The sequence below is a fragment of the Ciconia boyciana genome, chromosome 12, assembly GCF_034638445.1.
Source record: "Ciconia boyciana chromosome 12, ASM3463844v1, whole genome shotgun sequence".
NCBI classification, from domain to species: domain Eukaryota; kingdom Metazoa; phylum Chordata; class Aves; order Ciconiiformes; family Ciconiidae; genus Ciconia; species Ciconia boyciana.
The window spans coordinates 23,099,163-23,114,996 of NC_132945.1; the positions used below are offsets into that span (position 1 = coordinate 23,099,163).

At 40.4% G+C, this 15,834-nt stretch overlaps 1 protein-coding gene and 1 long non-coding RNA gene across 4 annotated transcripts in view; one reads left to right on the forward strand and one right to left on the reverse strand.

The window, feature by feature from the left end:
• LOC140658547 (uncharacterized) overlaps window positions 1-2,222 on the reverse strand; it is a 57,928-nt gene extending 55,706 nt beyond the window's left edge. For all 3 annotated transcript variants that reach the window (XR_012044762.1, XR_012044763.1, XR_012044761.1), the window contains exons 1-2: window positions 1,980-2,222; window positions 550-620 (exon numbers count right to left, since the gene is read on the reverse strand). This is a non-coding gene — a long non-coding RNA (uncharacterized lncRNA). The remainder of the gene's footprint in view (window positions 1-549; window positions 621-1,979) is intronic.
• The window catches only part of C12H8orf48 (chromosome 12 C8orf48 homolog), a 41,200-nt gene continuing 27,014 nt past the window's right edge, over window positions 1,649-15,834 (forward strand). The window contains 5 exon segments of the mRNA XM_072877114.1: window positions 1,649-1,821; window positions 2,654-2,715; window positions 4,486-4,716; window positions 7,011-7,133; window positions 13,979-14,211. Coding sequence (XP_072733215.1) covers window positions 1,745-1,821; window positions 2,654-2,715; window positions 4,486-4,716; window positions 7,011-7,133; window positions 13,979-14,211 — 726 coding nt within the window. The 5' untranslated portion in view covers window positions 1,649-1,744.

The following is a 15,834-nucleotide window of genomic DNA, read 5'->3' on the forward strand; positions in this document are numbered from 1 at the left end:
TGACTCCCACTTCCTACAGCATGGATAACTGCCCCTTCCGTTAGCAGTTGCACACCTCTCTGATCACTACTATAATTTGTATGGATGGAAAATGTAAAAGAAATGTTTATCACATGTAAATTATTTTAATTTCTTATAGCAAGCTAGATGAAAATGAAAAGGGCAGGCATCAAGCAGGCCAGTCTCTGCAGAAAGCAGTGAACAACTGAATCTTAAAACATTTGAACAATATGTAGGCAGACCTGTTTATTCCACTTTGCTTTACACTCCACTGCATCAATGCATTTATTTACTCTTCTGCAACACTGTGGATCTATCTCCTTATGCTGGCCAAACGTTCTTTATATTGTAGGTATACGCAGCACACAGAGTTCTCTCTCTCAAGAGAAACAAGATCACTTGAGCTGCTAACATCATGTGCTGCACTTTATCAACCATGAGAGAAGACAAGATCTCTGTCCTAAAGTTCTCGGTCAAGCTGCGACCTTGGCAAGTCAGTCCAAACACAGCACGAGGTGCTTAGGAGGATAAAATACCTCAGTGACTTACATGTGACAGAAAACACACTATGCATCCCAGAACTGGAGAATAAGCTTTTCTGGACAAAAAGAATGACTTCCCTGAAAGAAAAAAAGTGGTGTTAGCTAACCTGAAATAGCAATATTAAACCCAGATCCCAGTATACAGAAGAGCTGCTTTTATCACGATGTACCTATTGAAATTGGACCTCAAGCTACAGGTAGATTTCATGTCCCGAAATATGAACTTCTTGCACCTTAGTTCCATGATAGTGTCGTATCCAAGGCTGTAGCTACACTACAACTAGCAGAAACAGGTCGGCACCAGGCTGCCCGCAGAGTCCCTGGCACCTCAAGCCCAACGGCCCGGCCTTGCCATCACCCACACCAGCACTTGACCTGTCCAGGCTGCTGCTATGTCCCGCCACGCCGTGCTGCCTACCTCAGCCGGCACCTCCGAGGCTGTGCTTTCAATATAAAAAGAACAACTATATAAAACAACACAAGTCGTCCTGTGCTGAAAATCCCATCTCCCTCTTGGTGGGAAGCAGAGGAAGATGCCCCACAACAGCCAGCGTATGCTGCACTGAGTTACATCCACCCCAGAAGAAATGGTCTCCCTGTATGCCTCTCCTTAGAAGTCAGCTTCTCCTGGAACAAAGCTTTCCTGTCCATGACCTATTTCCTCTGACTCTAAAGGACTCCCGCACACCTGGCAACCCCCTTTTGGGAGAGCAATCTGTAAGACTCATTCTTCCATCTTAGAGTCATGATGAGGGTGGGCTCCAACTGAGCAACCTGATCTAGCTGAAGATGTCCCTGCTCACTGCAGGGGGGTTGGACTAGATGACCTTTAAAGGTCCCTTCCAACCCAAACTATTCTACGATTCGACGAAAAGCAAGAACTATTTTAACGAAAGGTTTTCTCTACCCCTGGCTCCCTAAGGGGCAGGGAGGACACGAGGGAGATGGCGGTAGGGCCAGTGCCGGGAGTGCCGCCGTCAGGCCAGGCCCTCGCAGCCGCTCGCCTCGCCGGGCCCGTCTCACACCGCCCCTCCGCCCGGCAAACCCCTCCGCCCGCTCCGGCCCCGCCGCCCCCTCAGCGGCCCCGGCCCCTCGCCGGCGCCCCCCGCTCCGCGGGGAGACGGGGCGGAGCCGCGCGCGAAGGGAACGGCCTGTCCGTCCCGCCCTCGCGGCCAACCGCGCCTCAGGCGCACCGCGGCGGGATGGCGCCGGGGCCCGGGCTCCCTGTCCCGCTCCGCTCCCCTCCCCTCGGCCGGAGCCGCCCCGCCGCGGGGCCGGGGTGAGTCGCGGGGAGCGTGTGGCGCCTGAGGCGCTGCGCCCGCCCTGTAAGGGTGGTCGGCGTGGCCTCTGCCTGCCGGCGGGGCCGGGCCGGGCCCGTCAGCGCCGCTCGGGGCTCAGCGGCCCCGCCGCGGCTCGTAGCGCAACGCCCCGGGGCACCTTTCTGTGGTGAAGCGGGGCCGGTGTGCCAGGCTGCCGGTTCTCGATGTGCTGGTGGGCCTGGGTAAGGAGGCCCGTCTCCGGCGGCGGTGTGAGGAGAGGAGGGCGCCTTCCGAGAGCCCGAGTTTGCCCGGGGGGAAAGGGCGCCTGGAGGGGAAGGTGCCGGGTGTCAGCGGGGCTTCAGGGGGAGCAGGGAGCCGGAGGAGGCCAGACGCGGATCTGCGTCCCTTCTGTGTGACGAGTTGCCTGCCCCAGGAGCGGAACTCTGGGTCACGGCTGGGCAAGTTAATGTGCTGGGTGGGCTCCTCCCTGGGATCAAGCTTCTGAGGTTGCAGGAAGGCCTGATGTCGTGCGAGCAGCGTAGTAAAAGATAGCCTAAGCATCTGGTTCATTTTAGGGTTTTCTAAAAGGGAATTTGTCAATTAAAGTATATGTTAAATAGTTTTGAAAAATTCATGTTTTCAGCCTGGAAATGCAGGATTGTGAAATTAAACCCCAACAAACCACAAACAAAAGAACACCCCACCTGTGTTGCCTTTGGGTTTTAACTAGAAAGTGTGTGGAGAACAGTTTCTTAATTGGCTGTTACTTGGTGGAAATGTAGGTTTTTCATGAGTGTGGTGTGTTGCAATCACATTTTTGCCTACTGAGAGGACAGAGCTTCTTTCCTTCAGGTTTTCTTCTAAGGTGCTTCCCATTTTCAGTGACATTATATCACAGCAGCCTCTTCTCAGTGGTGAGTGAAGGTTTTGTCACCATGTCTGTAAGACCAAGTGATTCTTAGAAAAGCAATTCAAACAGTTCTGTGGCTTCTGTTTTTCAGAACCCTTACTGAAGCATTAAGCTTGCTTTCTGCCAGTCTGTTAAGGCAGACATTACCTCAGCCTTGTGAGGAATAAAAGCTATATGATAGCAGCTGCAACTTTAAAGGTGTCTGTGAACATGTTTTATTTGCTATTTATAAGTATACTTATGGCTTCTAAGTTATTTACCTGCTGATGCTGTAACAAATACCTATTTTTCACTGTGAAAATCAGCTAATATCAGCCATATCTGATATGATGAAGCATTTCTAGTTCAGCTGGTCATGTTACTTGCTGAAATTCGTCTTCTTGCTCCTTAGCCATGCGCGTGCTGCTTGTGCAGCTGCAAGTTCTTGGGTCATCTGTGGGCTGGAGAACTAATTGACTCTCTGTTTGCATTTCCTATTGTTTTTCTGCAGTAGAACTGATCTTAATAACCAATCTCCAGCCTGAATCAGTGGTGGTGTAATGAACAAAAGAATTACTTAGTGTTTATTAATATTTAAAGTTTAGATCAGAACAATTCTTTAACCTTTGGGACCATGTTAAAACAAAAAGAAAACCTTTGGACCTAGAAATTTGGCACCACAGATTACTTTTGGAAGTCTAGCCTTGGGAAAGAAGTCCTGAATTTCTTTTAGGGACACAGGGTCTTTACGCAGCGCACAGAAAGACTTCGGCAGTAATGCAGTGTGTAAAACAGGCGGCGTAGCATATTCACTAGGGAAATTACCAAAGTCAGTACCTTTAAAACGAAGTTGCCTAAACCCCAGTAACAAACCCCAAGTACAGTGACGTACCTGAATTTCAGGCATGACAGAAAGTGCCTTTGTCTGCCTACTGTTACCACGTTGGGGTTCCCACCTTTCTGATGAAGGAGCCATGACTGTGACTGCTGCACGCATCTTTCCAAAGGGACATTGCCCATACGTTTACTCTCCGTGTTTCATGAGAGTAGGGAAGAAATCGGAGCAAAATTATTCAGGACAAAGTTATTTAGGTCCTTAAATTCAAAGGAAGAAGGGGTATTGCATCATCCTAATAAAAAAGGGTAAAATAAGTAAGAACAAAACTTTCAAATGAATCCGTTACGTGATAGGTAACTATCTGAGGTCTGTTTTGTTCCTGGAGCTTGAATCTGGAGAACTTCATTTCTCTTTTTCACGTTGGGAGCGTGACTCCTCACCTGAGAGCACCAGCTGGCTGATGCTTGTTATGTTTTCTTTTTAATTTTCTAGACCAAATCTAAGCAGAATAAGGAGGTTTTGCATTTCTGAGGGGTGAGAGGCTTAATACTCTGAAGGCAAAAAAAATACCATTTTTAAAGTTATTTTTTGTTTTCATGAATGATTTTATCCAAGTGTTACTGTAACTCGCTACAAATTTGAAAGGAATGCTGCTCAGAATTCAGTGCTGATGTTCAGTGATAGTTGTTATTGTGTGCTTACCCAGTGGATCTTAATGACACACTGCTTTGATCAGCAGTAGTGCTTTGAAGGGTGTTGCCTTGATCCAGTGCACTGATTAAGTAATTATTTCATCCACCCATTGTGGTGGCTAAATTGGGCGTGAGCTGAGCTGTAATATTGCTCCGTGTGTCCCCCACTGCTATAAGTAATTCAGTCATTCTTCCTGTATAATTGAACCTGTTATATGCTTTTGTTTTTATTTGCAATGCTGCACCACGGTGACTACCTCAGCAGATAGCTCTGGTAACTATGAGAAGTGGCAGATGGAATTGAGCCAGCGTTACAGTAGCTCTGGTTTGGACTATTCAGGAGACACCTTTGAGCCCTTCAGTGAGGAGGAAGAAGCCTGCTGGCAGTGAGAGAGCGAACCATCCAGATCGTATTGTTCCACAGAGGATTTAGAGTGGTCTGCTGTGTCAGAGATGTTGGAAAGCATGTCACGGTTGGCAGGCCAAAATCATGCAGGTATGCAGAGCTTACCATGCTTGAGACCAGTCTTTCACAGCTTTAAATCAGTGCAGTGGAGACTTGAATCAGCAAAAATAATAATGTAAAAATTGCATTCCATGTTCTCGCTACGCAAAGCAACAGAACCTTAGTATGCTGACTAGATCTGTGTTTTGCGCGCTCAGGATTTGCTGACAGCTACATGCAGAAGGGTATGATTTGGCCATGGAAACCCTTCCTTGTTATGCTGAAATTCTGTTGGTATGTTAAAAAAAATTCTGCAAGATATCTTGACTGAATTACCATGTATGAAAAGTAGCTGGGCCGTAAACTAATCTTTCCAAGGGCACAGGGAAAGTTCCAGGACTTGAGATACTTGAGAGGGCTAGATAGTACCTTAGAGCTGCATCAGATGAGTGATGAAGAAGCAGGCAGCTGGACATAAGCTTACTGCCTTAATGTATGTTAGGTTTTCTTCTGTCTCTGTGGGGTTTTCTGTCATTCTTCTACATTTTCTTTTTCACCAAGGTTGGTCTGGTAAGTATTGTGAGGACTTGAAGGGATGAATTTTTTTAAAAAATCTCTTTTTAGTTTGGGAGCTTGTCAGCATGAAGAAACATTAGAGCTTTAAAGATTAGCTACAACACTTTTAATATATTTTTAAAAGTAGTGTAGACTTAAGATATATTTTAATGTCTATTCACTGTTACTCTTGTAATCTTATTCTACTCAGTTCAACTTGATCAGCTGGCATATACCAATATATAATTAACCTTGTCTATACTTTAAAATTGGCAACCTGTTTCTTTTCCTACTATGGACAAGTCCAGTAGAGATGTTCCTCCTGTCCCTCATCTAGCCAACATTTTACTGTGGGTTGGTGGGTTTTTTTTGTTTTCCCCCACTCTGCAGTAATAACCAGCACCGTTATCATTAGGAATCCTTTTTAAATACTGTTTAGGCATGAAATCCCAACAATGCAGGGCAAAATTTGTTGTCAGGTATATATACATGAATGTAAACCCTGTTTATCGTAGCACAGAATATAGCATTAGATATCAGTGCTTCAAAAATCTGAATAAAGAGATGATCATTGCCTTGGTGTCTTATTCAATATTTTTAATTGAATATTTATTTATTCTTATTTATATAATTGAACATTGTCTAATAGATTTAACAGTTTGTCTTAAAATTTTTGGTTTTTACAAGTGATGGGTTTTAATAAACTTTTTTTTTCTGGAGACATAAGTTTTTTTAAATTATTCCATGTCTAACCATTGAAATCCTTATTTCTGGCATCAAGGAGTACATGCTAGGAGGAATCCTTGCTGTGTGCGTAGAGGTTTTTTTAGTAAGTGTTACCACTTTTTATCTTTACAAGATGAATGTTTCATAAAATTATGGAGTCTTCTGAATACTACCAGTTAAATGAGAAACTAGGGAATAATTCATAGAAAAATATTTTTGGAAATTGATTGCTTTCTGCGGTATATATCTTACTGAGAACAGCATATATAAATAACAAAAACTATAGAAAACCTGTCATGCTGGTGTCCCCATAGGGACACATTATTTCCTTGTATAAGCCCACTGAATTTGCTATTAGTATCCTGAAAACAGAGTAGAGAAGTCAGGTGCTTCCTGAGTGTGCTCAGTATTTTGAACTGGGACCACGCCGTATGCATCTTGCTGTCAGTGGCAGTGACTTTTCAGCCCTCTTAAGTCTTTTGTCTTTTCCCAGCTATTTGCTTTCACATCTTAGCCATTTCCTCAGTTTCTGCAGAACTGGAGTTGTGCTGGAACAAGCTGGAGAACAGGAAGCTGATACAGATTTTTTTATTTCCCCTGCCCCATGTTATTTTTCACTTGGATCAATACCTTGAGACAGTTCACCTAAGCTCCCAAGAGTACTTGTACTGCCACAAATGAAGAGCCTATTCAGGGCTGAAAATAAGTGATGGGGCCGAATGAGGGAGGAGGTAGATTGAGGTTAAGTCAGCATTACAGATAAAATGGAATGTGTCAACAAGCTCTAAGCAGTCGTTTCTGTTTTTCTCAGTGTATCCTATATTGCCTTTCAGTGGGGTGATTAGAAATGAGCAATATGAGATACTTTGTGGGACAGAAGCTTGCTCAGCATTTCACCCTGAAATCACTGATATCATCTGTGTACTCCTGTGGCTTGGGCTTTCTTTTCCCTCAACAGGGAAAACTGTCACATTCAAGTGGAGGATTATTTGCCTCCCACTTTGTTTTCCTGCAGTCCTGCTTTCTTTACAATGTATGTTCAAAGCTACCTTTTATCATTGTAGATGAGCAGTCTGAAGCAGCGGATTCTGCAGCTATAGAAAGAGATCTCATGGGAAAATGGATTGATCTAAAAAATAATGAAGCTGGCATTAAGCAAGACAAATCTGTCATCAAAACTCATGCTGGTGAGTTCAGTAACTTTAGTAGAGGTTATAATTCTTGTTTCTTTTGAAAGGGGATGTAAACTTTTAACTAGACTTAAGTTTTATATACAAGCTATTAAAGTTAAGCCAGGTAATTAGCCTGGCTTAATTAGCCAGGTAATTAAGTACAAAGTTTCTCTTCTGTGCTTTCTCGGAAAGCAGTTTGTCTCCCATAACACACATGGCTTTGATGCTCCTGACATAGTGACATTATCCTAGTGATGCATTATCACAAGATCTGGATAAATATATTAAAAAATGTATCCACATTTTAAATTTAGCTGTAATCCTCAAAATTTTACTGGACTGTTTAGTTCTTCTCTTTTTCTCTCCAGCTGTACAGGTACTAGGAGTGTGGGTTTTTTCCCCTCCAAAGTAAACATGACTTCAGAATTTATTGTGTGAAATGTTCTTTCCCCTGTTAATCAGTTGTGTTAGTTACTGAATTACTTGTTTGCCATGTTTTAGTTCCTTTCCCAAGCTGAGGGAGGCAGCAGGGCACTAATTTTGGCAAGAACAATGGAGCAGCTTTAACCAACACAATGATGTAGTGTACGGAGGAGGAGAGGGGAAGGGAAGAAGGAAGGATGGTGTTTGCATCTACTGGTTATGCAAGCAACTGTGCGAGCAGATGGTGGGATGCAAGTCCTGCTTAAGTCTTTCTAAAAAGTGGGTCAGCGATACTATTTTTAGTCGAAAGAAGAGCAAGAAAGCTGTAGTTGAGCAAAAAATAATTGAAGCAGAAGGGGAATCTTCCTCAGTCTGTATGTACATGAGAAGTGAACAAGATCAGAAGTTTTGTGGGTCACCTGTAAGACTGATAAACCAGGGAGATCCTCCTGCCTAGGTACTTCATGGCATTGCATTCGCATACAACCATCCTCGAGTTGTCCAGATATCATAGGAACATATGACCTAAGATAATTTTTAGGCTATTCTTAATTGTATAGCTCATTCACAACAGTGGTGAGTCAATGTTATGAGTTCCTGACTCATCTTCAGCATTTGTCTTTCTATTACTGGTTTTCCAAGACTGCCATGTAGTCAAGTGAAAAGACAGTTAATGTAGGTCATCTCATCTCTAATAGAGAGGCTCCTGGCGAGCTCCTCTGAGATAGTCTTCCTAAAATACATCAGAATCTTGTGGCCATTTGATTCATAGAGAAATTGAAAAGGACCTGATGAGTTCAGATTCACTGAATGAGTGATAAACAACAGTATAAGGTTGAGGAAGTTTTCCATCTCTACAGAGCTTTCCCTTGAATGTTACACTTGGGAAGATTTTTATGCTTTTATTTTATTCCTTTTTTTTATCCTTTTAGTCAATTTCAGATTTTTGTAGTTCTGCACAAGGGAACATTCTGCCTTTGGTTTATGGACTTTGATGGGCAAGGAGAGTCGGAGTGGTCACTCAGCCTTGAGCAGCAAGTTCTGTTTCATTAGCTTGTGCTGATGTATGAAGCGATGCATTGTCTTCTGTCTGCCTGTCCTATCGCTTGTCATCTTAGCAGCTAAGCACTTTTCAGGTACATTGTTACAGTGCTTCCGACCACTATCAATATGAAGAGCACAAAATAAGATTCATGCTTATGCTTCTTTCATGCAAACACAGTACGCTGTCATGTGATTGACAGGTTATCCCCAAATTCATCAGCGTCAATCATACTTAGCCGTGTACTAAATTTTTTATTGCAGAATATTAATATGTAAACAAAATAAGCTCAGCGACTCTTGTATACTGACATCTATAAATGCCTGCTTCTCTTTGACTTAATCATTCAGTACTCAGTAGCCCCCAAGCCTCTCATTATTTTATCAACTTGGAGATTATTTTTTTTTTTTAAATACAGTAGAAGATGAGCTCACCTAGAACTAGATTGGTGCACAGTTAGTCCCCTCAGTAAATTCAGCAAAATGAATGATGTATGCACTGAGCCTGCATGGTACTTTTGAATTTGTCTTCAGGTAATAAAACAAAAATTATTTTTATTATCTTACTACTGATAGGGTTAAATGTGTGTGTGGGGAAAATCGTGGTTTGCATATAGGAATACCCTGGAATGTGATTCTTATTTTTCATAGCTTTCTTTGTGGGCTGAAAGAAGAAAAACCTAGATGCTGATCTCAAGAGAAGGGAGAAATTTTTGTCATGGTTGTCTTTCTGTCTTCCTCTTCTCTGGTCCTCTACCCCAGTGTTGTAGCAACTAGCTGTCATTAGACAAATGCATCACAAAATGACTAAGTCCCCAATTCCATATAGATTATTCCAAAGACCATTAGTCATCTTTAAAATTTACTACAGGAAACTGCAGTTCTTCAACTTAGATGGATCTGAAAGTTCACGTGGGGCTTTTTAACGCTCTGACTTGTACTGTATTCAGAAGTTTGCTCTCACCTTTGTTAGGAATGTGTCTACATTAAACGTTTTGCTCATTTCTTTTTCTGCAGTGTTACCACTGCACTATTGCTGGCAACAGTGAGAGAGCTTTAGTTGTTAATGTATGTTATTTAGAGGCATAGGAATGTTTGAGCAGCATCAGGCAGTTTTGTGGCTGAAATACAGTTCACTCAATATTACCCATTTAACCATTATTGTTATTATGACAGTGATCTCGATGGAAAATCTAAAAGTAAAAAGGGCCAGTGTAGATACAGGCAAATAAATACCTGTGGTTCGTATTGGTAAGGTGAAAGGTGCTGGCATGTGCGCATAGACATGTGTGCACCGAGGGAAGTATAAGTGTTTATTTTTCTGCATCAGATTTTTTTCCAGCTTGTGCAGAGTATTTCTGAGTAGATGTAGTTTATGTTCACTTTGTGGAAAAAATTTTCATATGTCTGAGCATTTAATTGTTGACTTACTGAATAGTAGTAGTAGTTTATTAAAAGTATTTATTAAAAGTAGTAGTAGTCTATAAGAATTGAGAAAACATCCTACTGCCCTGTTTGGAGAAGGGAGCAGGTATCCAATAGTCTCTACTGGGTCTTTTGCCTATTCCTGAGTTTTTCAGCACCAAAGCTTACTGCTTGATAACATGCACAGGTTGTGGGATTCCTGCAGACCTAGTTAGGCCCTGAGATTCCAGACTTCTCTTCTGATTCTGTAGTAAAATAGTATTAATGTATGCTAGATGGGGAAATTCCAACCAGCAACATCTAAATGGAAACCCCTGCTTGTAAAGAAAGTTCATCAACTTCATTAATGCCTTTATGGAACTGGGAAAGAATGAGTTTCTTCCGAAAGACATGGATTCTGTGAGGTTCTTGCTGTTGTCTCATTTCACTAATGTTGGTGGAAACATGGTATCCTTCACCATGCTGGAGGAACTTTACTTGCTTTAAATTCATATTTGTAATAAATAGCCTGATATTTCAGACTGTTTATATCAGTTCTGTGTTACCAGCACAAATCTTTCAAACACTTTGTTTGCTGATCAGGCTGTCAGCATGTTAATCTGAACTGCTGCACTCAATTGTGCAAATGCAATTTTGATAATTATGAAAATGTTATCTTGAGATGCAGAGTTAAAATCTTTCTGAAGAGTAGTTATCAGTTACTGCCTTTCACAATTATCTCTCCTTTAACCGTTTTACATTTTTTCCTCTTAAAATAGAGTATTAGAGAGCATAATAACAACAAAATGCTTGCCTGTTTTCCTATTAAATCAAAGTTGGACATGAGAGGAAAAGGAAACTCAGTTAAGATTTTCTTTATTTTTCTCCTTCCACTCCTATAGATTTAAAATGTCACATTTAAAGATGTAGTTGCATACAGAAAGCAAAATCTATGTAGGTCACTTAGTTATAAACCACACAGCAGGGTTTAGAATGTAGACATGGAGATTAGCTTATCTCTGTTGGTACGCATTGAGTGCTTCTGTAATCAGGGCAGCTTCTTGGTCCAGTTTGTTGTGCTTTACTTTCTAAATGTTCTGTGCTTTGTGACCTTACTGCTGTATGACGTGTGGCTCTGAGTTGATGTCTGTTCTGGTGTCTGGTTTTGCTCTTCTTGTCACCTGTTCCTGCCTTATTCCTCTCCAACGAAGAGGGTGTGGGAATGCGGGATTCAGGGCAACCAAGCATCAGCAAAATGTACTTCTGGAACAGTAATTGGCGCTGGCAGGGATTCTCTGTAGACAGACATGCGGTGACATTTGAGTCTGCCACCACAAATGGAGACTGAGCATTCAAGCATGTCTAGTTCAAAGATGGAAAGGAGGGAATAGGTGAAAGACACAAGAAATAAAACCAACCACCAAAGCAAGTGCATAGATCCTCTTGTATGCATCTCTCCTTTCAGCAGAAGGACAGGTGAACCTCATGTACCTAGAAGAAAATCTGAAAGTGTAAATAATCATTGTGCAGTTAAAAAACTAACTTTTCAGAATTTAACTGTGTGCTGACTTTTCTCATCATTTTTTGTTCTTGTTTCAGTAAAGTTATAGTCCTTGATCCTTGATGATTTTTACTCTTTCTGAGCTTATTTACTGTTAAACATGAATTTAACATTAAACAAGTAACTTTTTGAAATGGTTTGTGCAGTCAGGTTTACAAATTGCTGTTCTCTTTGCTGGTGTTTCTTCTAATGTCTGTAGGTGCAAATGAGCAAATGGATGGGTGTATGGCAGCACACAATTAATGCACTATTAGAAACCAATTCTTAATTAAAATGCGCTTCTGTATGTCAGGAGAAACTTAAATGAATTAATTAAGATGGTATTAATTTGTCACAAAATGTTCAGCAGACGCCATGTGTTTTACTTACGCATTTGAGTACTCAACTTAGTATATGTAAATGCTTTGTTCTAGGGTTTTTTTTCCCCACAATAGTAACTTTTTAATCTTTTAAGTCATTCTATGTGCAGCATAAATGAATACGCCACTATTTTATTAGTGCGATTAAACCCAGTAGTGGCACATGATTTACACTGTTTTACAGGGATTCTACGTTGCAATTGTAAGGAAAATGACCTGATGCCTGAAATGGTGGTTTCCACTCAAATGTTTATGATCCTACCCGAGAAAAATTTTTTGTTCAATTGCATTTTAAAGTATTGTTAATTCTTACTCATCTGTCTATAAAGTATCACTATGTCTTTGTCAATTTGATACATCATCTTCTAAGGAGGAATAAATTGCTTTACGATGATTGATTTTCCACCATGGTAGTTGCACTTAAATGACATCTTTTCCTTGTTGTCCATAAAGCAAAGCTCACTGATTCCTGCTTTGCTTAGTCTTAACAATAGATCCACTTATCCTTTATACGGATCGACTGCATTTCTGAAGAGGTACTCAGTTTCCTTGCAAAATTCCACAGCTATATCTTGTGTACTTGAGACAAAATTCATCACGGCATATTTAGGTGAAGTTTTACATTCATATTGTTCAGTGTTTTAAGGATTTGTGTTGTGGTTATGCCAAGGTACCCCACGGGGCTGGAATGCCAATGCAGTAGTTGTCAGACAAGCACTCTGAAATATGCAGTGAAATATGCAGTGCCTGTCTGGAAAAAGTAAAACTGAATTTAATCACTGAAAATGAGTGAAACAGACAATATGAAGGGATTATTTAAATGGTATAATCATACTTTCCAGCTAAATGGGCAGTATAATTTGTTTCTGAATACTTTGAGTTAAAACAAACTGACCATACCTTACCTGTGTAGTCATTATTAGCTGTCTGACATTTTTTGGCTGTCAGAGTGGAGCCCTGAGAAGGGAGTGCTGTGTTAGCATTAGCTATACGCAAAGGTATTCACAAGACTTCTAGTAATGCTTACTGTAATGTTTTGTCTTCTCCTCATTTCTCCTTTATTTACACACATTAAAGTGTTTAGTTGGGCTTCAGTAGTCGCATAAAAGCAGAATCTGTGTAATAAAAGTAGAGGGGTACTCTCCCCTGTTTAAATAGTTGAAAACAGTGGTATCTCTTAAGGCCATGTATTACTACACAGCGTCATTATGTGCTGGTGCTCATGAAATACTGAAATTGTAACACACTTACTCGTGTTAGCTGGTCTGTATTGATTGGCTGTGTTTAAGTCTGTGGAAAATCTCCCACTAAGCATTGAATTAAGTTGTAAATCCATCCTTACCTGCCCATCTGAAGTATAGTCTCTCCATTTTTATTTATGATTACATGCCGCTGGGAAGGATAAGAGAAGATGAAAGAGTGAAAGGTATTGTTTAAACAAGGTCATAGAAAGAATTTAGGAAATGATTGTTGAAGCTTTAGAGGAAAGTATTTTCTAATTTAATTGCATTTCCTCAAAAAAAAAAAAAAAGATGCGTGACTATAGGTTGTAGAATATATTTGAGGTGTTTTCCAGAGTTACTTCAATGGACACTGCCTCTAATTTTTCAGTGTCTTATGAATTGCTCCTTAGAGTTACTAGATGAGCGGCTCTCGTTAAATGTTAATTCATTTTGTTTTAGCAAGTTGCAGTTTCAGGTAGGAAGAAGCTAAATCTGTATTAGGCACTCATTGAAACTCAATTTATTTAATGTCATAGTTTTTAAGTACTTGCTTTACCAATATATTTGTGCTGTATCATTAAGTAGTCTAATTCTTTAGGGTTCTTATCCCCTCCCCTCTTTGGAGACTATTCATAGAGACATTTAGTGTGCAAGTTCCTACAGTTATCATCCAGATTTTTATTTAAATTCTGCACTGCTGTTATTACAGTCATTGCCTCTAGGCTTGACATTGGGTTTCGTTTTTTATTAAATAGATAATACGAGGTCGTACAAATAGAAGACCAGTAATTCTTCTCTTTCCCTGATACGGTAATTGACATTGCTGTTTTGTTGATTTATGGCTGACAGAAATTACTGAATTATTAGATGGAGAACTGGATGCTCTCTGGTCTTTTTGCACCATTAAGATAAGGAAGATGCGTCAGCAGCTGATCTCTAAGCAGGCAAATGGTGGCAAGTCAAGAAAGCTGCAGCATGGATTCACAGCAAAGAAACCGGAGACAAGTGACTTGAACTGTATTGTTCCTGATCAGCTAATGAACAGAATCTGCCTGAAAAATATCAGAGAGACTGTTAAACAGGTACTGCAAGGAAGAAAAAAATTTAGATTTTGCCTACACTTTTGGGAGAACTACTGGAAAAAAAAGCTGTAATGTAAGGATCAAATCAGGCAGACCTTACTGATGCCACGCTCAGGCCTCTCAAAGAGATTTTTGCTTGATATTTCAAGATTTACCTTTCTCATCCTTTTGTTAAAAGCCACTGCAGAACTGTTACTAGTAGATAATCAAATTGTTGTGAAATATTGTCTGGTGATAAAATAATGGTTTTTGTGATTGAGCGAGGCTGGGATGGTCAGTTATTGCAGTCCACAATAAGCCCTGTATCAACTGAGGAAAAAAGCCTTCTTTTCTGGTACGTTTGCACCTCTTATTTATAGAAGTATTCTGCATATTGTTTGATTGTGGAGTCTTTATGACTCCAGCATTAAAAGTATTCCAAAGGCAAAACCTCCCCTCTGTGCCCAGCTTTCTTAGACGGTAGGTAATATTAAGGATTAAAATATGTCCAATAGAATCTTGGTTACATCAGTTCCTTTATTAAGAAGCACCTGTATCATCTTCACACAATTCAAAGTGCTTTTCTTTTTCACCAGCCTGGTGTTTTTTTCCCACCATAGCATAGACATTGTGACACAGCTCCTCCCTTCAGCTCTGCATCTAAGAGTCTCAAGACTGGTATTTTTTTTGGCCGGTGATGCTTGTGTTCTTGCTTCATGCTTGCAGATGGATTTGAATATGTGGTTATGTGGATTTGAATAGTGACCGTTGCCTACAGATGCCTTTACCCGTAAATCTGGGCCTTGGCAAATGTCTGTACTTTGTTTGAAATTGGTACAGAGTGTCTGTGTCTGGGAAAGTATTTCTGACAAAACAAAAAATGAGCTTTGAATAGTAATCACAGTAATTTATTTTGTTTTATCTCTATCACATTTGCTGGCTTTAATTTATTGCCATATAGCGTAGTAAAAGTGATAACATATTCCTCTGCAAAACCTGTGCCAGGTGAGCAGGGAGTAATACTTTTAAAGTCAGTTCTGGCATGATGATTATTTCAGGCTTCCTGTTTGTTTAAATTGTTTTGAAATTTCAGCAATCTGCATTCTTCCATTGTATTAATGTTAACCAACCCACCATCCAAATTTTGTAGAATTTTTACTGCCTCTTTATTTGTCTTACAGTGTGGTAATACATTTTCTAAGAAAAGTAACTTTGACTACTATGTCTATTTGCTTCTGTCTTTACTTCCACGTAATAACACTTTTATGCAGAGGAGAAGAAATCAAGGAAGAAGACAGGCTTGAGACATGACTTTCTAGGATTGATTCCACTGTTTTTGTAGCAATTTACTGTGTTTATGTAACCAGATGGAATCTGTGTAAATTACATTAGATAAAATTATTGATATGTCATAAATCCACAAATACTGGCATTTGTGTAATGCTATTAAATATGCTTAAGATTTCATGGTGGATAAACTAACATAGGAATTAAGAAGTAGTACTGGTTATCTTACAAAGAAAACGGTAGAATTTTGCTTGTATTCTGACTTGGAGCTGCATCTAGATATCTGAACTAGTTGGTTCAGAGTTTATTTACCTCTTAGAACTTGTAAAGATAATCATAACCTCTATGGTTGGTGCT